The 23081-nt window shown below is 41.3% G+C and overlaps 5 protein-coding genes across 6 annotated transcripts; 1 reads left to right on the forward strand and 4 right to left on the reverse strand.

The window, feature by feature from the left end:
- Positions 1 to 1871: 1871 nt before the first annotated feature.
- Positions 1872 to 7564, reverse strand: faxca (failed axon connections homolog, metaxin like GST domain containing a). Its single transcript, XM_057016003.1, has 6 exons — positions 7071 to 7564; positions 5941 to 6076; positions 5656 to 5852; positions 5346 to 5563; positions 4566 to 4682; positions 1872 to 4473 (listed from the first exon to the last, which is right to left on the reverse strand). Exons 1-6 carry the CDS (start codon positions 7328 to 7330, stop codon positions 4172 to 4174), a joined length of 1230 nt encoding a protein of 409 aa, XP_056871983.1. The 5' UTR covers positions 7331 to 7564; the 3' UTR covers positions 1872 to 4171.
- Positions 7565 to 8266: 702 nt separating this feature from the next.
- On the reverse strand, positions 8267 to 12768 carry ccnc (cyclin C). The gene is made up of 12 exons (XM_057016005.1): positions 12590 to 12768; positions 12157 to 12263; positions 11964 to 12048; positions 11656 to 11725; positions 11496 to 11547; positions 11327 to 11382; positions 10761 to 10796; positions 10596 to 10687; positions 10426 to 10493; positions 10239 to 10318; positions 9797 to 9915; positions 8267 to 9697 (listed from the first exon to the last, which is right to left on the reverse strand). The coding sequence occupies exons 1-12, from the start codon at positions 12619 to 12621 to the stop codon at positions 9643 to 9645; spliced, it is 852 nt and encodes a 283-aa protein (XP_056871985.1). The 5' UTR covers positions 12622 to 12768; the 3' UTR covers positions 8267 to 9642.
- A 297-nt stretch (positions 12769 to 13065) lies between these two features.
- dhrs12 (dehydrogenase/reductase (SDR family) member 12) lies at positions 13066 to 15733 on the reverse strand. The gene is made up of 10 exons (XM_057016004.1): positions 15574 to 15733; positions 15084 to 15217; positions 14860 to 14942; positions 14612 to 14704; positions 14438 to 14519; positions 14235 to 14296; positions 13992 to 14096; positions 13791 to 13881; positions 13559 to 13696; positions 13066 to 13443 (listed from the first exon to the last, which is right to left on the reverse strand). Exons 1-10 carry the CDS (start codon positions 15627 to 15629, stop codon positions 13331 to 13333), a joined length of 957 nt encoding a protein of 318 aa, XP_056871984.1. The 5' UTR covers positions 15630 to 15733; the 3' UTR covers positions 13066 to 13330.
- Positions 15734 to 15986: 253 nt separating this feature from the next.
- ngs (notochord granular surface) lies at positions 15987 to 18950 on the forward strand. 2 transcript variants are annotated; one of them, XM_057015999.1, is made up of 11 exons: positions 15987 to 16366; positions 16461 to 16623; positions 16731 to 16880; positions 16968 to 17087; positions 17165 to 17260; positions 17562 to 17696; positions 17806 to 17916; positions 17987 to 18097; positions 18180 to 18304; positions 18420 to 18632; positions 18734 to 18950. In XM_057015999.1, the coding sequence occupies exons 1-11, from the start codon at positions 16170 to 16172 to the stop codon at positions 18825 to 18827; spliced, it is 1515 nt and encodes a 504-aa protein (XP_056871979.1). In that variant the 5' UTR covers positions 15987 to 16169; the 3' UTR covers positions 18828 to 18950. The 2 variants fall into 2 exon arrangements, with proteins under 2 accessions (XP_056871979.1, XP_056871978.1); XM_057015998.1 differs by having other exon boundaries at positions 15994 to 16366; positions 16458 to 16623.
- On the reverse strand, positions 18350 to 22830 carry pgm3 (phosphoglucomutase 3). Its single transcript, XM_057015997.1, has 13 exons — positions 22683 to 22830; positions 22264 to 22472; positions 21974 to 22158; positions 21762 to 21829; positions 21539 to 21672; positions 21230 to 21425; positions 20862 to 21019; positions 20705 to 20788; positions 20541 to 20639; positions 20329 to 20448; positions 20127 to 20249; positions 19667 to 19840; positions 18350 to 19596 (listed from the first exon to the last, which is right to left on the reverse strand). Exons 2-13 carry the CDS (start codon positions 22468 to 22470, stop codon positions 19507 to 19509), a joined length of 1638 nt encoding a protein of 545 aa, XP_056871977.1. The 5' UTR covers positions 22471 to 22472; positions 22683 to 22830; the 3' UTR covers positions 18350 to 19506.
- Between the last annotated feature and the right edge of the window lie 251 nt (positions 22831 to 23081).

Raw genomic sequence — 23081 nt, forward strand, 5'->3', positions numbered from 1 at the left:
GCCTCGTAACGGTTCCTGCATCGTAATTCTGGATTTTATCAATCAGTCTCGCTTGTTTGAAGGTCCGACGTGTTTACTGCAGCTGATGTGCGTGAATCCGTGTCTAAATCTGCAGCGTGGACGCTGGAAATTAAATAATGTCACTCTAATTAGTAATTGCATCAGTATGCATAGAAACCAATTTACAACTATGTTCAAATGTAATTTTGAATTTAAAATAGTTAATATACATATATAGCTTCTATATACTAATTAATTAAGCTCGGTCCACGATGATTACATAACAATAACTGCAGATACAGGACAAAAGGTGATACATTATGGAATCGATTAATTAGCATGTTATAGCGTTTATAATCTGGCCTCTTGTATTTGTAATGCCTAATCATGATCCGTCATATGCATTTTTCTATTTAGAGAATTTTTAAAGATATTTTCCATGCGTTCACACACGTGTACTCTTGGATAATTGTGGGGAAATTATTCTAATATTTATAATCTGGAAAGATGCGTTACACGAGTGTGACGGCGGTGGATAGTTCAATAATTAAAAAGTAAAGCAAATTAGATAATGAAGGCAAGTCAATTGTTTTAGGGATTCTCTTACAGTATATTTTCAAGTGTGAATTCCCTTGTTGTATTTACTTTTAAAAATAATTATATACGTATTTTAGCCTGTTTTAACTTCTTTAATGTTTTTATGACATATTCAGACAGTTTGTTGCTGCCCCCTCGTGGCTAAAATACTAGTTGAAGAGGTAGTATAATTATTAATTATGTTACATGTATAATTATATCCTTGTAGACTTGGAGCACTTATTTTATAGAACTGTTTCTCAAACTGACAAAAATGAATTTTATGTCTCATATTGGCTGAAGGGCAAATGTGACTTTAAGGCCAGAGAAATAATCATGTAGGTTCTCATGTGTGTAGCATTTTTGCTGAATAGTACTTTTTTATTGGTTGAAATGTGAATGAACCAAAGGCAAACCTTTAAGCGCAACATCTAATGTGCATACGCAATAACAAATTATAAAAGAAATACAGGGAGCACAAAGATTAGTTGACAGGAAACTAATAAATGAAGGGGGGGAAATACGCTTTGCCATGAAGAAAAGGAACAGGTTGAGCCAGAATTTTGATTCATTTTAAGGGATCCAGTTTTCATGCTGATGTTTGCAAATATAAATGAAAATATATCAAATGTAAAAGGCTGATTTAAGAGGAGGCGTGTGAATGTTTGCGTGAGGTCTCAACCCAGGCCTCCAGAGAAGCTCATAGCCTGGAGTCTGAGCTATCAGCCTGCCACCATCTGCCCTCCTCCTCCACTCAGTCTCTGTAATATTCATATTTTCTGTTTGCCCACACACACACACACACACACTGTACCACCTCTGACTCACCAGAGATAGTCGGTGTCATTGTCAGCCTTGAAACGTCGCTGCATCCTTGTGTGTGAAGGATCTCCCAGGGTTTCTGCACAATGGCCGCAGCGACGCCACCAGCCAAAGTCATCAGATATTATTCATCTACTCGCTGCTGTTTGTCTCCGTTTTTCTCGCTCACCCCGCGCTTTGTCTGCGCTCTGCCTCCGTCTTCCTCTCTGTTTCTCCTCAGCTCCACCGCAAAGCACAAAGAAGGGGGCAGAAAGTTAATTCTCCAGTATTGTTGGGTGGGCTTAGTCCTGTCGTATGATAGCGAGCACAGAGGGAGAGGGATTACCAGAGAGATAGGCTATATGCCAGATATATCCCCCGTATAAGAACCCATGATATGTGGCAGCATTTGCAGCCAAAGTAATCACACTTCCCTGCGACTCCTTCTGCACATTCCAGCAACCAACTGCACACACAGTGAGCGGAAACAAAAGGAAAATACCACAGCTATATTTAATGAAATATCATGAGTAATCCACTGTCGGACAGCTTACCTCTAGATATGGTACATTCGTAATAGTCCTGTAATGTTACACAGCAATTTCACACAGAACAGATCATGGCTGTGACATGTTCCTTGTTTTTTTCCTGTTCTTATTTACAGTGTGATGAGATTCCACAAGAGCTTCAGCACAGGCACAAGACAAGACGATGCAGTATGGACTCTACAGCACACAAACAGGAGTCTCGACACACACGATGGAGCTGAACCCCCCCGCCCCCCCACTCCTGACCTCTGACCTTTTGACTCTAACAGACACACAGATGAAATGGAGTAGGCCGTCATCCGTTCCCATTTGAAATTGTTTTCGCAGGAACACAAAAAATGTGCACTTAGAATCTGTAGCAGACGAGGGACTTTTCCAATAATTTGCTCTGACACCTGAAATATGAACAAAGTCTACATGCAGTCACTACAATATGCACGCTGGAGTCTACGGCATTGCACAGTTGAATGGGTTTGATTGAAATAGAAAAATAAAACGCCAACAAGTAAACAAAAGAAGAAGAAAAGTGCAAAGTAACGTCCATTTTTCTTTTCAGGTTCAAGCGCAGCCGCTGTCAAAACTCAATGGTATCAAGATTTGATAAGTACGGTAAATCTTAAATAAGACATACAGGAAGGTAAAGCGCACGCTGCCACCGACAGAACGTAAACAGCTTAAGGAGTCCGTTTCCATAAGGCTGAATCTGCTTAATGACGAGAGAAGGCAAGAAAGGTTTCAGGGATTTAAGACACAGAAATAAATCTTGCTTTTCTCACACAATGTGAAGGATTTAAATTAATCTGCAGCCCACAAAGTTTCCCTGAAGGGAAAACTCCTGATTTTAGCTGCTTTTCTTTAAACTGATGAATTCTTCCCTCCGACGTCCTCAACATACAGCTACATATAGATGCTACATATTCACTCATTATGATGCATGCATCAATGTGGATTTCAGTGTGGGGGGCACTTATTACTGCGATGTTTAACCTCTTTCACACATGCGTTACAGTACAGATTTTACCCCCAGCAGCTGCCTGTGTGAATACAAACATCTGAATGTCCTGCTGACATCAGAGCCTCGTGCATGGATCCGGGAGATCCTCCGAGCACACAGTAAGGAGGAGGAGGAGAAGAGAAGCAGAATACAAATTACCAAGGAGGAAGAGGAAGAGTGGTATCTAAACAAAAAGCTGAATTGCGCTTCTTCGGGCGCAGAGGAACATAAAGATTGTCAAATCCAGGGGACGTTGATGCGGAGAAGCACCACTCCGATCTTTTCTTATGCATCTATTAGAGCAGCCTTGACTCTACGGTTTGAGGATACATGCACAGCTTCCAAACGCCACCAATCCTCAGGATGTGAACCATAAAAGGAGGCCTGCACAGACATGTACCAGCCATACGCTGCCCCATGATACACCTATTTATTTATTCGTCTATTTATAATATGATTGTTTAGTTCGCTTTCAATGCTTGAGTGTATTACGTTCCAAAAAGCTTCTGTCTGACAATCCAAACGGGGGGATCCACACGATGCTGAGGATGAAGGGTAAAATTATTCTTCAGGGTTAATAAGGCCCAAAAAAATGTTTCAAAGTGCTCGTTGCAGACCGATCCAAAATCGGAACAATTTAAATATGCATCACTGCTGTTAGCAGGTACTTAAGGGAGCTGTTATATAAGATTTGGATACTATGTCCAAGAAAATAAAAAGGGATTTTGCACTAGAAACCACATATAAATTTACACTATGTGACAGAGGAGAGGATTTTATGGTTTGCAGGCTATACTATACTATTTATACTTATGTACAGTGTATTTAAATATTATATCTCTATGATATCTAACCTGGTCCAGTTCTATATCTATACACATTCATTCAAATAAATAAGTGCCTTTTCTTTCAGTCAAGATGTTAAAAGACATGAAATGGAGTGACACAGAGGTGACATGAAATACCGAGGCGTGACACGAGCACGGTTGCCACGGCAGCAGCAGCTACGATTGTGTTGACCACGTGGAAGAGCGGCAGCGTTCCCCTCCTTCCCTTTCTTTCTTTCTTTCGTTCTCTCCACTTTGTCCTCCACGTCTCCCTCTACCATCCTTCGCCGTTGTTCCTCCACTACACTGCGAGTTGAACCGCTTGGCTGACGCAGACGCTGTTGAGGAGGTAGGGGGCGTGTGGTGTACAGGCGGCTCGCGGCGCCCGCCTGTGGTGTGCCTACTGTATGTCCAGTGTGCATGTGTCAACACTTGGGCTGGTCGATTTCAGAGCACTCCGTGTCCATGTCAGAGTCGTAGAGAGAGTGGCCTGTGGGGTCGCTCGCGGGTGACATCAGGTCCTGCGGCGAGTCGGTGCGCGAGGGGTGTGGCGTGTTGTCCTGGAAAGTGTCCGTGCGGGAGTAAAGTCCCAGATCTGGGAGTCTGGAGGCTGAATTGCTTCCCTCGGTGATGTCCTTGTAGCAGAAGTCCTCCGGGTCTACGAACCACTCAGGCCAGAATCGCTGGCGGATACGCTCGCAGTACAAGGCCAGGTTAATGAGCTCGCCTGGAATACGCCAAGAGATGCGATGCTGGTTGAAAATGCTCAGTTTACCAAGAACATTAGATGAGAAGTAACTATTCAAAATCTAAAGGCACCTTTGATCAGCTGCTCTGGCCGTGTTCCAGGCAGCGTCCACATAGCGGGTGCCAAGTGGCTGAACACCGCAGCGTCTACGGTCGTAACCTTAGAGCCCATGAGATACTTCTTATCACCTAAGACCACAAATGAAGAGATGCAGCGTCACACAAACCATGCATAGTTTTACCTCTTAAAGAAATAGAACATTTTAAGGAAAACGCATCTCTGCTGTGTAAATAATAACCAGGCAACTTAACTGAGCATTTAAACAAACTTAGCAACTGCTTCATTAATTATTTATATTCAGCATTGACCTTAAATTAAGTCAAGAAAGTAACTGCACATATCAGTGGTCTGCTGGTTGCATTACTACTCATTTGACCTTTTTGACCTTTGCTTGATACTGGTTTAAAAGCAATTACACATAAAATCTCTTCTGGAGAGAATAAAATTAACCATATCATAGATCATATGACAATGATTAACTATAATTTGCTCTATTTCGGTTCTGACAAGAAGTGATATTTTGCCTCTGTCGCGCAGTACCAATTCTCACCGCTGGGTGACGCTAGGTGACACTTGTGACGTTGTTCCCCAGTCGAAGGCACTGCAGACTAACGTTTTTTCACTGTTTATGGCTCTGCTACAAATCAGGAAGCCACTGCACTCTGCACCTTTCATCACTCAGTTGCCGTTATATTACCACTAAAGCAATTACTGAGCATATATATAAATGCACTAATAACTTTCTTTGACTTAACCCACAGTTTAGGAACTGAAACATTCATTTTCCCCACCTAACAGAGTGGCCAGCGTGCGCATGTCCTTCTCCATCAGCTCGTAAACCTTCTCCCGTGAAAAGCGGCCGATCCCGTGCCCGTACATCTCCCTCTTGACGATCCCACCTGTCAGGTGACTCAGGATCCACTTGAGCACATCGCTCAGCGGTCCGCTCACTGACAGCATCTTCTGGGTTTCCTCCAAGTTGTCCACCCACTGACAGTATGCTATAGTCCTGTGGTGCAAACGCACACCTCAGGTTAGGTAAGACACATTCCACATTCGACAAATCAACTTGAAGCTGACCTAAATAACAAAATCCCCCACCAGTAGAAATGCTCCTCCACCATTTTGGTGACGGCGTGAGACACGGCCTTCTCCTGCGCTGTCAGGCTGTTGTTGAGGCTCACGCCCAGCCTCTCCTCCAGGAAGTCGATGATGAATTCGGTGCCACACACCTGCTCCTGGTTGTATTCGATCCAAGGCATCTTTCCCTGCGGTGAAAGTTTCCCATCAAAGTAGTTCTGGGAGAAAGATAGAAGATAAGAAAATGACCAGAGGAGAACACGAAATGAAACCCAACAAAACATCTGCTGAGGTGTCTGCTTTTACCTGATAGGGCAGGTCCAGCATGCGGAGGTAGGTCTCCAACTTAAGGCAGAAAGGGGACAGGGACGGGGCGCCAGTTTTGGGCCTGGAGAACTGGTGGAGGATGATGGCATCTTTAGAGTCCAGCTCTTCCTCCTTCCTGTGTAGGAACAAAGGCAGATCTAAAGCTGTAGAGCAGCTTGGTCCCATTCTTTTCTCAGTGGGTCTCTCAAAAAGCCATAGAGGAGGATGGAGGAGAGAGGAGAGGCTTTCATTCACATTTTTTCGGTTTACCTGGGCTCCATTCATATTTGGCAACAGAATATATTTAATATTTTATCCTGCGACTTCAAAATCACTAAACAAAAACCTACCACCTCTGTTATAACGGCCTAAAGGAGCCCTTTGGCTTTCTTCTTGAAAGAATCAAAAGAATATCTTTGCTAAAACTGCAGAAATCTTCATCTTTCTTGAATGTTTACATGCATGTATGTTGATTTTGCTGCTGAGGGACAGACAAAACAGGCCCAAAAAAGGAGCTGAAAATCTCTGGAATTTGAGAGAGGACGTAATTTGATTTTTATTATGTTGACTGTGTTATAGCGGGCCTGGACTAGTGTAATCAGATATGCTTTCAGGGCATCGTCCAACCTCATTACTGCCAATGAACAAAGCCAACCTCACACAACCGCAATCCTAACAGATACCATTTCCCTTTCAGTGTCCATGGGAGCTGGCTGTAAAAACACCAAAATAAATAGAAAAGAAAAAAAAGCCGCCTTATACATCATGTCACTTTGTCCTTGGAAAACAAGACAAATGAAGTCTGTAAAGTCAGCATAAGGAGGAAGCTGGAATAAACCTGTGACCTGTGAAATAAATCTCGCATTTCATCTCCTATGAAGGAAGACAGCAGTAAAGGTCAGCAACAACAGCCAGTAAAGGCGAAAATAGACTAATTTGTGTTTACAATGGGGGGGAGGGGGGCGTCGTTACATCACAATCCACCCACTCACGATTCCTTAATCTCCCACCCGCCCAACGTGGCCAGATTAAGGAATATCAACGCTCGGGGAGAATGCAGCGAGTTTGGACGCGTCGGGCTGAGATCTGCTGGGTTCTTGTCTAGAAAAGGCTCTGCGTGCTGCTGTTACCTGATAGACAGCAGCTCGTACAGCAAATAAGCGGCAGCGGCGAGCAGAGCCCCTCCTGTCAAATACAGCGTTTTCCGCCACCACGAATCCGAGCCCAAAGCGGACATGATCCCGCCGCAGTCCCGCAGCGGGCGGGCGACGACGTCCCCGTCCAACGAGAGCTGCTCATCGGAGCCCAGCAGCCCGGAGGAGAAGCTCAGGTTCTGGCCAAAGTCAACCACAAACGACCGCGTCCAGGCGAAGCCGACGCGCCAGTACATGCTCTCCGTCTCCGGCCGCTTTCCGCCTGACTTTGGCTGCTGGGGGCTTCATCGGCGGGGGCTTCATGGGTGCAGAGGGCTGCGGGGACAGCTCGCCGGGTGGAGGAACCTTCGACTACACGCAAGCATCCCGCCCGGAGCTCGTCTTCATAACGGGATGGACATCCTCTGATGCGGCTGGATGCAGGGAGGCTGCACCCCCCACAGCCGTCCGCACAATGTCAAATGAGACAGAGTCCGACATGTTAGCAAAAGAACTTCCGCTCGTGGTTTTCAAAATAAATGAACGCGTTCCATGTAATGTTTGCTGAGCAGCGTTCATGCAGCTCTCTGTGCTGTCAGTAACCCTAATTATTTTTTTAGACTCTCATTTCAGTATAAGCCAAATGGAGTGAAGGTGGACTTTGAAATGAAACAATGTTTTGTCCTCAATTAAGCATCTTAAAATTACCAATGAAGCATCCTGCGCAACATACCACTAATTTACACAGCTGTGGTCTCTATAAACGTATCGCAACACAATGGTACGGCAATTCCACTCTTCATTTTCAACAGAATGGCAACGTTTTTATTTTCGTGGAAAAGGATTATATTTTATTTTGAAAGAAATTCTCTGCATCCTGTTTTTTGTCCTGACCTGACGTAACGACACCAACTCCTAGAATAAACCAATCTTTCAGAGGAAAAAAAGGCTGTCCAGTTCGTTGCTGTCATTCAAGGAAAAATTACATAAAAATGTATTTGTGCTAAATACACCCTTCAATCCAACCTAAAACTAGTGTTATGTATTAAACATTACCAGTGCAGCCCAGCAGGGGTCTACCATAGCCCTAGTGGAAATGAACAAGCCCTTCATCACCCTTCATTAACATGTAAATTAACAAGCAAAGAAACAATTAGAGCATTTTACATTTAATGATCAACAAATATAATCAGTTGGGTTGAAGTCCTTTTATTTTCTTACATCCATTGAAGTTTCCTGCAATAGAAGTTTGAAAAATACCAAACTTCAGAAAGGAAAACAGCAGAAGGCAGAGAAAATAAGACATAAATTCAAGAGGTTTACGCCACTTTTTTCTTTACGTTTAATACAAGTGACAAACAAAATGGCTTTTAATATGTTTTCTTTAACCCAGTGGGGGGAAAAAATACAATAATTACACAATCCCACCTTTAAAACAAATTTTACAGTTAGCCTGAACAGGACAATGTGCTATTATGAGGAAAGTTCCTCTGGATCCAGCAGCTTTTATTTCTTAAGGCTTGTGAGCACCTTGCTTTAGGTCAGACACAAACACCCACAATTGTAGACATCAATACGCAGACACTTCCATTATTTGGGTTTAAATTGATAAGAAAAGTAGATTAAAAATAATGTACAAGCAGAACTTTGCAGACAAATTGTCGATGATTGTAAATCATTTTACTGCCAAAGAAAAGAATGTTCCTCACAAAAGTGCTGTACAACTAAAGTAGATAAATCAGAGACCCTTATGGACCACAGCAAAGACTCAATCAGGATGGTGAAAAAAGTGCTACGCATGATTTCCACTTTAGTAAACCAAAACCATAGAAAAAAAAATATAACTTCAGATTATTTACAAACGGGAAGCAGAAAAGGGAAAGGGCGGGGTGAACATGTCATGATGCAGAGCAAAAATAATAATATAATCTTGCTTAGACTAATTTTTAAATCAAAAGCCTCTGTTGGGATCTATTTTTCTTGTGAAACAGTCACAGGCCTCACTTCACAGTTGCACAGCATGTTATCCAATCATATTCACTCTTACAGCACAGGGTCACATGGTTTTACAGAGAAGACTACTACAGCCCCTGAGGAAAGAAAACCCAGAGTGACCGCTCTTCCTCACACACACACATAAAACACTACTCTGTGATCAAGTTTTCTCAAATCCCGCAGAGCGCCGCGCAAAAAGACTCGCTCCTCTGGGCTGTTCAAGGATGTCAGGATCATCACAATGACAGTAAACTGCTTTCCCCCCTCTTTCGCAACCCCCGCCCGCACAAAATGTTCCTCAGTTTGAGTTCGTTTCAAGTCTGAAGAGCGGAGAGCCTCATCGAGATGCCCGTTCGTCAATGCGTGCGTGTCAGCGGCCTTCCGTTCCATTTACAAATCCATAACGATCGGACATAAGGGGGAATGTGAAGACGAAGCGTGAAGGAGCTTCGGGGGAGTGGTCAGTTGAGGGTGAACGGAGAGCTCGCTTGGCTTAAACGTGATTTGTTGCTCCCCCAGCTGACACCACACAGACCGTACATCAACATCATGGATTCTGGTGGACATGAAGATACTAAGACTGGCTGTAGGAGTTGCTTTGGTTCCCATTGGAGCTCTGATCACCTTCACTGTGAAGACAAGAGTCATTGTTGTAAGTCAACAGGAGAAGCGGACAGTCGCACATGATGCAGAAAATAAAATTCTGTTCATATCCACATGGAACGTACCTGTTGGGAGGAGGTTTAGGTTTTGGCATCTTATTCAGCATGCCTGCTATCTCCTTCCTGTCATCAAAGTTTTTCCACTGGTCATAGAGCTTCAGAATGACACGGATAATCTCCAGAATCTGCAGATCATACCATATATTGAAAAGAAAAAAAAACCTTGTCCAACATATTCAATATCCATAAAAAGAAGCTGTAAATTTGCAAACTTGTTTGTAACTTATAGGGTTTTAACAGTGTATTTATTGCATTTTATCTGTTTCCTCCACTGAATTCTGTCTGTCTGGCTGCAAAGCTGGTTAAAAAGTGATATTTCCTTCTGCAGTTTCATAATAAAAAGGCATTTTATCCTGTTTCTTAAAAATAACTTTACCAAAAAACAAATCACTTATAAAAGATCTTCAAGAGTGTGATAGTTTCTCCTCGACCACGAGGCAACTCTTACTTTGTCCATGTCAACAGAGAGCTCTGCAAACCACTGTCTGGCATCTTTCTGCTGTACCACACAGGCAACATGTAGACAGGCTTTAGGAAGAAAATACAACATTCAATCATGACCGCTGCTAAATCAAATTTAGCCAATAACTACATTAAATAGCTGAGAAGGAAAAGAGCGCATTGACCCATCTTACCCAAGGCAATCATGAATGGAGGGTACAGAAGACACAGATCTGTCCTGTATGTGTCATTAACTATTCTCCTGGTATAAACAGAACAAAATGGGTCAGTCTTACAGAACACTATGAATCAAGACATTGTCAATATTTATTCATAATTAAGAGAATAATGTGCAACATCTAACCAAGCCAGGGGGAGCAGCATGTCCTCCTGACCCATATCTTGCACATACTGCAACAGTGGTCTGTATGGATGGTACACGATCAGGCAACAGTCCTGGAAATATCAACGACAAGTCATTAAACAAATCAAGCCAAAAACAGCCTAGAACAGTAATCTCTCCACTCACCATTAATTCAAGAAGATAGAACTCACATTCGAGGATCTGTCAAGACGGATTAAGATTGGATCAAATGCAACCCAGAAACCCTACATTTTGTATTAATATTAGTTAGTTATATTACATTCTCTACTTGTTTGTGTTTAGGACACCCCTGCAGTAACATTTACAGCCATAAAGTAAAAAGGCCCCAACAATGCTCTAAACTGGCAGCTATGTTTTCACTGAACAATTATTCATCACAGGACTGCAACAATTACTTGTGGAATCTTGCACACTGGTATAAACGACAATGACAATGTGCTAAGAGTGTAAGAAGGTCCTGGCATTTGAAGATGTAAATAACATAAATAACTACGCAGAGGCGGCAGAATAACTGATTCATACCATAGCTCACCACAACACCAGATTATTAAAAGGATTAAAGCTTGTTACCATTTCTAACTTTAGTTTTTCTTCCTTTTCAAGAAAATATATATTATGTACAGATTGTAAGAGCACAATTTTAATTTATTGTATACCGCAGCAAAAATGTACCGGTAGTCCAATGTTTTGATTGTATTTATTTTACTTACATGATTCATTCTATAAGGAAATTCCTTTGGAAAGGCATGGGAAAATCGGGTTTTCACTGTTTGTCAGAAGAAAAAAACTCATTGTAGTAAAAAAATGAAAATAATAATACTGATTTTAGAAAAATGGGATATTTTTTTCCAATTGCCTTAACTCTGTGTGGTCACTTACAGACAGAGGTTGCTGCAGAGATTAGCCTGGTGTTAGACACGACTCCAAATTCCTGGAAGATAATGTTTTTAGTTTAGATGGTTGTTAAACAGATTACTATATTAAAGAACATTTTTATCATTTTGTCAATTCTTGCTTTGCAGCACAAAAACTTGCATACCTCTACTTTTGAAGCTAGAAAAACACAGGTAGGGGCCATGAGCACTGGATCTATACTTTTCAGTGAATACCTGCAAAAAAAAGGATAATGGATTTACAATGTTAAGAAATCTTCCTTATGGAAAGAAGTATGAAAGCTGTTTTTCTACAAACAATATATGAAACAGCAATGTACACTATGATAAAGGACTGGTTTTGGCCTTGTCCAATTAATTGTTCAAGTATTAAGTATTCAGGTGAAATAATTTTGTAACACGGGCACATTTGGTGTAGTGTGAGCATAATGAATTATACAGAAAGGATTTTTACCTGGCATAGAAGCGTTTGAAGTAAACAGTGGCAGTGGCAATGACTTGCTGCCGCAGTTTCAAATGTTCCCCCAAAGCCTGGATCACTAAAGGAGATAGATTCTAAACTTCATATAGGTCTAAATATGATAAACCCACAATATGATATTGACGCCGGAATTCTTTTTTTTTTTTTTTACAAAGTAAACAAATACCATTAGCAAAGAAAATCTGCAGCTTCCAATACTCCTCTTCAGAAAGGTACTTCAGATCCTTTTGACGCTCTTTCATTAAGTCTTGTTTGTCCAGTACCCACTGCAAACTTTAATACAACAAAATAAACATATATTTACTTAAAACGTGAACTACACTGGGGATTGATTAAACATCATGCTAACAGGAAACTAGCACAAAAACTACGTTAGCAGAACGTAGCCTATTGTTAAAAGTATCACTTTAAATCTGAAGCGAGATTTTTCTAAGCTTATCTAACTGACTTCATTATGATAAATAAAATGTTGCGTGCATTTGGGCATGTTTTTTACACAGAAGAAACTGATCGATATAAACTGCTAGCTTTAGCGCTCTGTTATCTAGGCCTGACAATATGAACAAAATAAAGATTTCACAAATATAATACAAACATACTAATGAGAACTCTGCCAAAAGTTTCCAGCCATGTCGGATGTGAGGTAGACAAAGGCGCAAGTTATTTGTATTACTTTCCTTCACAAAAAATATACTTGGCGTAGGTAAAGTATTTATGTGCATCAGGCGCTGTAGGAGTAACATGAAAACTGGAACATGAAAGCTGGAAAACGAGAACTCTGCATACTTGTTCCGCCGCAACTTTAGTTCCGCGACTGGGATTCCGCTTCTGTTCTTTGCAATTCAATATGTACTCTTTCCTTTCTTTAGCGTTTCTTCACAATATTGCATAAAATTTTCAATACGTTTTGAAATTAGAAAGCAAGATTAACATAGAATTTTGAATTGCATTATGCAGTAAATAAATCAGATGTCAATATATGGGTTAGTGACTGGGCCAACTTAAAGTAATGGCCAAGGACGTATTTACTTTTGATTAGGATTAATGTACTAACAGATTTAGTCTACTCAACATATTTTATTAAGTTTTTATTGCATTAAAATTATACATTATTATCACTTTCAAAATTAAAAGCATGGAGCCACTGGATGTGTGAATAGAAGACGGAGACATACAGCCCTTGGATTGGTTGATAGATAAAACACAAAAAATATAAATGTTGCCATTATTTATTCTACTAAACATACGAAAATTTTAATGTGAATGCAAACAAATATTCATAAAACTGTATTAGACATTCAGGAGTGCTTGATTAGAGATTGGTTTAAATTATGCAAATATTAAAGTTTAAATTTGAGGGCAAATTCTTCAAGCATAGTCAGAAGCTTTTCTTCCTCTTGTGGTGTGGACCTGGTGGAGGCCAGGGGCAAGTGCGTTGCAACAGCTTTGCGATCTGGAATGAAGGTTTGGAGGTGTGAGATTAGGTTTTATTGGTTGGTTTTTTTTTTAGAATTTTAAGAAATAAAAAGACTTAAAGACTTTTCTCCAAAACACTGAATGTTCCTAACCCTGGAAGAAGAGTCCACTAGGTTGCTTTACAGCGGCAGCAGACACAGCAAGCCATACAATGGTGTCAGCCCCCATGGCCTCTGTCCTCAGTTTGGACTGCATCTTAGCATGAAATGATGGCATGGATGTTTTAACAGCTAGAGGAGACAAAGACAAATTACACAACAGTTTAATCCAGTTTTAGACAATTACACAAGTGTTCAGGAAACAAAAACCCTAGTTAAAACATACCGGGTGTGTCTGCCCAGCCAGGGTGCATGCAGGAAAAATGGATCTCTTTGTGCTGAGAGCCCCATGCCCCAGTCAGAATCACCTGCTGTCTCTGTCAACAAACACAAAAACATAAATACTACAATAAAAATGACATACATGGTGTCGATCTGTTTTAATGAGGATGCTGCCAAGCAACTGTTGCAGTTTGATCTGCCTGACTTTGTTCTGAGCATAAGCCATGGTGCCGTCAAATGTCCCCTTCTCAAACTGCAGGTCATCCACGTTGAGCTTTTGTGTAAGCATGCCGCCTGATGACACGGTGACCTGGGGGGGACAGCACCATACATGTAGTTTTCTTCCCCCAATTTACAATCAGGTAAAATAAAACTACACTACTTGGAAATTACTGACAGTTAAACTGACAGTTTAAACTAATCACTCTTCTGCTAAAGTCCAACCCACCACTCTTGGATCTTCAGCCTTCTTTAATGCAGGTATCAAAGCCTTGGTGAGGATGTAGGTGCCTATAAATTACAACAAATTTATGAGATTTATTTTGAGTTATGGAGACACAGAATGATAATATACTGGTTTGTTAAAATGTTTCTGGTGCCAATGTAAATCGTTGCATTGTTCCAAATAAAATGTGCAGTATATTTTAGTACCAAGTGTATTTGTAGCAAAGTTCTTCTCCAAGCCTTCTTCTGTTAATTCTCGCTGGTTCACCATACAGCCGGCGTTGTTTATCTGGTTAACAAATGATTGTTATGAAATAACTCAACAGAAATGGGAGGGTATAATGGATAAATAAGCATATACAGTATCTTCGTAGCACTTACTAGTACATGAACAGTGTTGTTAATTGAGAAGTTGTTTGCGAACTCCCACACTTGCCTTGCGCTGGACATATCAAGAATGTGGACATAAACATTCTAAAAAGAAAGACAAGCAGAAAGTATGAATGTTGTAGATGTTAAGTCTCACTACATACTAGACGTAGGGCACATATTTACCACTAAAAACAACCCATGTCCATGTCTTGATAGATCAGAGCTGTTTTGGTGACCTACGAGGCAACAAACTTTACCTGATTTTTACTCCGTTCTACAATTTCTTCTCTAGCTGCCTCCGCTCGCTCCCTGTTCCGACATACCATGTGAACAGTTCCTCCTAAAAATAAAGAAACCATGTCATTTACATTAAACCTCAAATAGTAAATCCCATTCTGTGGTCAAGACCAGACATTTTTCAGCAATTTAGATGTATCATTTAAAACAAACTGACAGGAATAGTTAGGCTTGTGAAACCCACCTTTGCTGGCTATTTCCTGAGCTGCAGCTTTTCCAATCCCACTGTTGCAACCTGTTATCATGAAGGACCGACCAGTAACATTCACATCTAGGTCTGCTGGACAGAAATGCTTTGCTGCAGCTTCATAGCCACTCCTGTCAGGGTCAAAGAACACCACAGTAAATCCACACATCAATCACCACGCCATGTGTCTGCACTTGGGCAGGGGTGAACCAGGAATTCTTACAAAACCTTACAAACACAACGCCCAGAACTACAACTTATTATTTACAACTGATTTGATTTCAACGGGTGAAATTCACTAGAGAAAATTACAATTGATTTAATAAAATGCAAAAACTGTTACAGCAGGCTTATTCACCCACTGCCCACATTTAGGTACATTACAATGAGGTTAAGACAATTACAAATATGTAGGTGAAAGCCAAACGACGAGAAATCTGCCAGCATTCCTGTTCAAGTGCCTTAATCAACGCGATGGTCTACTTACTTGGTGTACTCCTGCAGTCCTTTCACAAACCACACGGTATTCCTGTAAAATGACATTTTGGACAAGTATTGTTGATCAGTTGCGTGCAGTCACTCACATGCCTACGAGACTGTTTCATAAACGCTGGCAATGTTGTGTCGTAAGATGGGCGGGGACGCACGTTTGCGACCACCGGAAGTAGATTTATCTAACAGTGCCCCTAGTGGTCTCATATGCAACAACAATAACAATTCGAGAAAATATTTTAAAACATATTTTTCATTGCTCAGAATATATGCACATATAAAAGAGAGTTGCAATAATTGGCTGCATTATTCTTTTTACCTCCCATTTCACCTCCAGTGTCCCTCTATCAATAGTTTTGACACAATGATGAGCAGAAAAGGTGTGTTCATTGCGGTGTTATTAATGATGTAATATTAGACAGCCATCACCAAACTCTAATATAATAATTGGCATGGCCATGATAGATGTTTGCAGAGACATTCATCCTTCAGGGATGGTAAGGTGTGACATTCCATAAAGCGCTACAAGGAGAGAGTGCGTATATAAAAGCCACCCATGGACTGAATGATGTCAGTAACCAGAGCATCAACATGAGTTGCAGTCCAGAGAGGATGTCTTCTTACCGCCGGCATTTTGAGGGGACATTTGCCGCCCCTTCTACCTATCCCCCACGCATGCTTAGCCCTTCACCGACCCGCAAGGAGACCCATCAAAGATCTACCAGCTTTACCCAGGGTGGAGGAATGATGGACCGCAAGGCAGTTTCCAGTAGGGTAGGACTGGGCAGGTATATCACATGACTAATTTCTTATACATTTAACATCTTTTCTTATTTAATGAAATTGTATATTACAATCTTAACTATCATCTATTGACAGCAGTGTAAGTATGGGAAATCTATGCTTTGATATGTCCATGGGTCATGGACCAAAACTGGACCTTGACGCGGCTGCAGCAGAGAACCAGACATTCATTAAGGCTCGAACCAGTGAGAGGCAGGAGATGGTCAACCTCAATGACCGCCTTGCCGTGTACATTGAAAAGGCAAGCAAATACACACAAATTGATTATATTTTCAGCTTTATAGGATATGTAGAAAATGTAATTGATTTTAGTGTTTTCAAAATAAATTCCTGCATGTTTTGGAATAGGTAAGAACCCTGGAGTCAAAGAACAAACTGCTGGAAACTGAAATCGAAGCATTGAGGAGCCGCTATACAAAACCATCAGGTCTCAGGCAGCTGTATGAGGCACAGCTGAAGGCTCTCACCAGGGATGTGGAGCAAATGAGAGTTCAGAGGGTGCGAAACCTCACGATTAACCACTGCAAAAAGCTGTGCAAGTGGAGCAAATAAAAATTTGTCTTTGTGCTCATTCCAACATTCCAGGACATGTCTGTGGCAGCCAAAGAAGTGGTTCTGGGTCAGTTAGATGCCTTAAAGGCCAAATGTGAGGAACAACTGGAAGCCAGAAAAAAAGCCAAGCAAGACATTGAGACCCTCCGTCCGGTAGGAAAGCTAATACAAGTGGAATGAGCTTTAAATCTGTCGGAGGCATGAAAAACTCATATAGGTCAACTTGACAGGATGTGGACAAAGCAACATCTGCACAGATTGCCCTGGAGAAACACTTGGAACAGCTGGAAGCCGAACTTGCCTTCATGCAGAAAATCCATAAGGAGGTGATGCATCTTTAAGATGGTTCTCGTTTAGTTTTCAGCAACAGATTGATGGGCTTGGGATTTTGTGACAGGTTAGATTTAATATTCAGTTGGCAGTGATGGATGGAGGGAGTACGAGGCTGAATACAGCAATTATCAGCAAGGTGTCAACACTCGAGAAAAGCTAAAGGGGAAAGCTGTGATAATCCTGTAATGCAAAGCTTTTATGCTAAAATCTAACAAAATTCAAGTAGCTTCAAGTCACAATAATTGAGAAACTACAATTAATTCATTTAACTGGTTGTTGGTGACCCAATGAAAGGAAATCGAGGAGCTGATGCAGCAGATCTACTCAGCAGCTTGCAAGGTAGAGGCGAGCTATGAGCTCCCAGATCTCTCCACTGCACTTAGACAGATCCAGTCTCAGTATGACAGCATTGCAGCCAAAAACCTTCAGGTAAGATGTCATTTCCTGGTGATCAAGAAACATAATCCATTCTGCTTTTGTCACAAAAACATGCCAGGTATCTCATCTCAAGGTTGCGACGATTCTTCATTTTTTTCAGGACATGGATACGTGGTACAGATCAAAGTTTCAGGACCTGAGCAACACCTCCACCAAACATGTTGAAAGCGTGCGGAGCATAAGGGATGAAATCACTGGCCATAAGCGGGATGTGAGTATGATTTTCTACTTGTTACCACCAGTACTAAACTTTTTTAAGATCTGGTTTGGTGCACGGGCAGATTCTGGGCAAAGAACGGGAATTGGACTCACTGAAAAAGAGGAACGAGTATTTAGAGGCTCAGATTAGAGATGCAGTGGAGAAACGCAAGAAGGAGGAGGAGGATCTACAGGTACTGAACATTTACATATATTCACATCCACAAAACAGGTCGTCCTTTTTCTTTAAATTAACCGAATTCTCAAAACTAACAGGATCGCATAGAAGCAATTAAACTGAATCTGAAGCAAACCAAAGAGAAGATTGCTTTGCTGTTGCGGGAGTACCAGGACCTACTAAATGTCAAGATGGCGCTAGAGATCGAGATCACTACCTACAGGTGAATACCCCAAGATTTAGAACAAATGCTACTGGACTTCATAGATCATCCAAGAGAAAGTTATTGTTTATTATGTACAGTTTATTAAAACACCAAACCCCTCCTTGTTTGTCAGGAAGCTGATTGAAGGGGAAGACAGTCGTCTGAGCAGCATGGTCCAAACCCTGGCTATAGAGGGAGGTCTGCCTCTAGCTGCTAGTGTCAGCATGGGCACAGGTGGGATTTCTGATACCTTGGCATCACAGCCACCTCAAAGATCTGACTCAAAGATCTCAGACTTGGAGGAGCAGGGAACCAAGACATCCAAGAGAAAGACTGTCCTCATCAGGTAAAGGGTGATACAATCGTCTGTGGTTTACATCTTTCACTGGTATCAAATGGTAAGTAATTCTTGATCTATTTTCTCTCTTGTTGGCCTTTAACCCCCAGAACAATCATGACCGATGAGGACGCTTTCGAAAGCAACACACATGAACGTACCATCACCATTTCTGGAGCTGCTGACGAGACCGACGAAGAATAGACAACGGACTTGTTGCTGAGGAACCTGTGCTCAATAGAGCTTTGACAATCCTGCGCTCTGCCCATCATATCATTCTCCTTTGCCAGCAGCACATTGGACACTAAATAAAACTGCATGAAAAGATATTTGTGGTTTTCATGTACATGCAAAACAGTTACTGGCATTAAACAAAAATACACATCACCCCTGAAAAAAAATATTGATCCCAATACATTAAAATTCAAGAAATGTGCAGTACAATTTATTTTGTTCATAACCCTTAAAACCAAGTATAAATTGCAATAGACGATGGAAGACTTAAGATATTTATATAATAAATAATTTGTAGTGACATTTATGACTTGATAACACACCGCTGTTGTGCATTAAATATGACCCAAAGCAGAGATTGTATAAAATCTGGCAGGAAACAGTAACATGAAAAGACTTGCTTTTCTCCATTAGAATCAAAAATCACTTGAATAGAAAAGTATTGTTTAATTCATTAGCAATGATCACCATTAGTAAAAAAAAATAAAAATAAAAAAATCATTTTACTTTAAATATATGCGTACCCCAATATGCCTTGCTACCGTTGATTTTAAAAATGTACTTCAGAGAGAGGTCAGAAAATAAATTGCACATTAAAAGATTTTTTGCAGTTCATCTCATGTGATCGGATAATGCGAGCGATGCGTTTTCAGTGTAATGGTTTGGGTTCATCTCCCACCCCCCCAGCCAGTCGATACACTGCGAGGCTTACTTCGTGTGCCAGGGCATCAGCGCTCTCCTAAAGACACAACAGCACATCCGTAGGTAGGAAGCAATAAAACTCAGTGAACACTGCAGAATACACTCACCTGCGTTTCTGCCTCTGCATATATTCTAACCACATCCTCAGTGCCAGAAGGCCTCACAAAGGAGCGAGCCTTTTTGTGCCTCTTTACCAAGCTGTCGATGGCCTCCTGCAGTCCCGCTGGACTCACTGCACGTCTTTCTGCATCTGTTGTGTCTATGACTCTGCGGTCTGCAACCTACAGGACCATGAAAATACATTTCTGATGGAGGAATATCTAACAGGAAGTGGCTCAGCTTGCTTTAAATCTTTGGAGGCAATCACGGGCAAGACCTCAAATCAACCTTTGTAGTACTTTGACATATGAAGCCTATCAATGAGGAATTTCAGGGTAAGACACATATTAGGGCTTAATTTTTATTAAATATCTAGAAATAGTTACCGGTATATGGTTGAAAATAATATCCATCGGGAAAATGATTTTAGAACATGGTTAATTAAAAAACAAACAAACCAACAAGCACCTTGACTTTGATCTGCCTGTTTGGCAGATCAGTGTAGATGGCGTGCCACTGCTGAATGGTCATACCCTTGATGGCTAAAATGGCTTCTATCAGCAGCATGTCAGAAATGGCATCACCTATAGTCTTTAGAAGAAAAAGCACACGCCACATGTTGGCAGCTCCCATAATAATGATGGGTTTCTCTAGAATTCTTCATACGCACCTGATTGATGACATTCACAGAGCTCTGCAGCATGCGAGCAGCTCTCTTTGCTTCGTCATTGGCACTTGGGTCCTCCGCCAGCTGATGAATCTGATCTTCAGCTGATTTACTGAACACCACCTGGTCATGACACGAACACAATGTGGAACACCTCAAACAGATTTACTTCGCTTCTCTGTGAAAGGTGATTTATGCTTGTCTGTTTTACTCACAGTTCCATGACCGTTGGCCTCGAAGTACACACCGATATCAAACTTTTGGGCCATTTCTTGTAGGTATTTCACCCCAGTTTTGCTACATTGCACGGTTACCTAAAGTGTATGAAAACATAAGTGCCAACATAACATCACAATGTATATAAAATGTGTTTTCTCACCTTCAGAGTGTCTCTCAGATAGTCTGTTGAACTTCCATTGGCATACGCCGTTTGCACCACAGCCATTGTTAGGTTTAAACCAGACTGCGTGATAAGAAATATGAAGAATATGCATACATGTGTGGACTTTATTCAATACGTGGATTTGAGAGGACACCTGTGTCAGCAGCTCTTTGAGGAAAATGCTGATGAGAGTTGCGATTTTGTCTCCATCTAGTAGGTGGAACCGTCTTTGGGAGTCGGTATAATAGTAAACGATTCTGTCAGCATCGCCATCAAAAGAGCAACCGCGCTCACCAGGGTTAATCTCAATGCCTTTGTGGAGAGAAGACATGTAGATGTCCTTTAACTTTTAAATAAATGAAGAGAGAACATATTATGTGACAAGGTATGTATAATATATTGACCCACATTATGAATGATGCTTCCATGTAATTTAACATTTATTTAAATTTCATGTTGGTTATCGGTCTTTATGATTATTCCTACTATGCCACGTGCACACCCCTGTGCCAGTACACTAACCTATTGGAGCCTTTTGATGCACTTTGACAAAATCCGCACCGCACTGGTCGTTGAGCTTTCTTTTACTGCCATCATTAAATAGTGTTATATGCGCCGACTTTTTCAGGTGACACTCTATCTCGCGCAACTTTAAAGCCCCAATGCCGTTAGCACCATCCACAGATAGGTGCTTCTGGTCATCTGTGCAATTGAATGCCTGTAAAATAAAATAAAAAACAGGGAAAAGAAGGAAGAAAAAAGTAGAGATTATGGGTAAAGTAGAAAAAAAACAGAGTTTTAAATGGGCATAAATTACAGGTGTATTCCTACATTGTTTGTGAGCTGAATAAAGGCTGCAGAGAGTTTCTTGTTGTATCCTTCCACTGATGGTTCACCATACTTCCCCTTAGTGTTTTGACAACGAACCGCGTAGTGGAGCTGTGGGGTAGTCACCAAACCAAAGTCTGATGGGATGGGCGGAGTAACAAATTAAACAAGAAGAACAAATGTTGAGCAATGAACATGACGGGGGAAACAAATTTCTTCACACTACCTTTACTGTGACCACCAAGTGCCGACACTCCACTAATTACAGCCTCCGACAACTTGACACCGCTCTTTCTAAATTAGAAGACAAGTGTTCCAGATTGTAGCTATATGTTATCATGGATTTTATGTCAAACTCACAACTCTCATCTTACATGCATGCATTGCCACAACGCTGGGTATGAAATCCCAACAGCAAGAACATACGCGATATCATACCTGGTGTCTTTGCCCAAAAATACTTTTGCCTCCAGGCTCAGATCGATGGCCTCCTTCTCAATAATCTCCTTCAAAGCATCGATCAAATCTTCCTGCTCTGCATTGGCAAGTTGGGTAGCATAGCCTTCCCATGATGTTGACATCATCTCCCCCATGGGGTCAATAATCTTCACCCCGTTGTCCTCCTTTATATGTGCAAAAAACAGAAAGATATAAGATATAACCTGAATAACTAACTAACTATAATTACCGCTGTGAATGATTTCATTCCAGCTGTTTTTTCTTCTCACCTCTGGATTGTGTGAAGCAGTAACCATGACTCCAATGGTGGCTTTAGTGTTTTGAGAGCGAAGCACTGCTAACAATCCCATTCTGAACATTATGTGATCGAGGTGGTTGGCGTTGGACCTAAACCCGGCGGTGCCATAGGGCAGCAGCAGCCCTTCGAGTTTAGGGTGAAACTTGGATTCTTCATATACATCCTCAAACGGAGACATCACTGGAATAATGGCAAGACAAAGATGACACGATGGCAGCGTGAATACAAGTTCAGAACATGTGCTAATATGTCATTTTAATGGAATCCCATGTTCCATGTCGTCGTCGTCATCATCACTAAACTCCATGATTTCACAGCATAACAGTGATGTCATTGACTAGCCTCAAGAAGAGAACATACTCTCTAAAAGATGTTAAAGTATTCACTTACGGTTATGTTTTTTTGAGTGACTATTCTCTTTTAGCTGTTCCGCCTCCCCAGCTCAGACTCACATTGACGACGTGGCTCAAGTTAGAGGAAGGTCTTCTTCGCTTCTTCGCGTTGACGATTGGCCACAGCTGGTGCTCTACCGCCCCCAATGGGAACGGAGTGGGAATCAGAACGTTTACCAGCCCCCTCTCGGAACAGTCGTTTTAAAAAGAATTCTAGAAATGGTCATCTGCCAGTCAACTTCGCGATTCTCATTGCTTTTTCCAATTTTCCCTCAATCTTAGCTTGTGCTCTTCCTTTCTGATTTACGGATACTTTCAAATTAATGTATGTATTTCCCTTTGCCTCCTTTGCCACCTTATTTGGCATATCATTATTCATTCCAATGTGTGCTGGTAG

This window comes from Takifugu flavidus, chromosome 19, assembly GCF_003711565.1.
Source record: "Takifugu flavidus isolate HTHZ2018 chromosome 19, ASM371156v2, whole genome shotgun sequence".
NCBI classification, from domain to species: domain Eukaryota; kingdom Metazoa; phylum Chordata; class Actinopteri; order Tetraodontiformes; family Tetraodontidae; genus Takifugu; species Takifugu flavidus.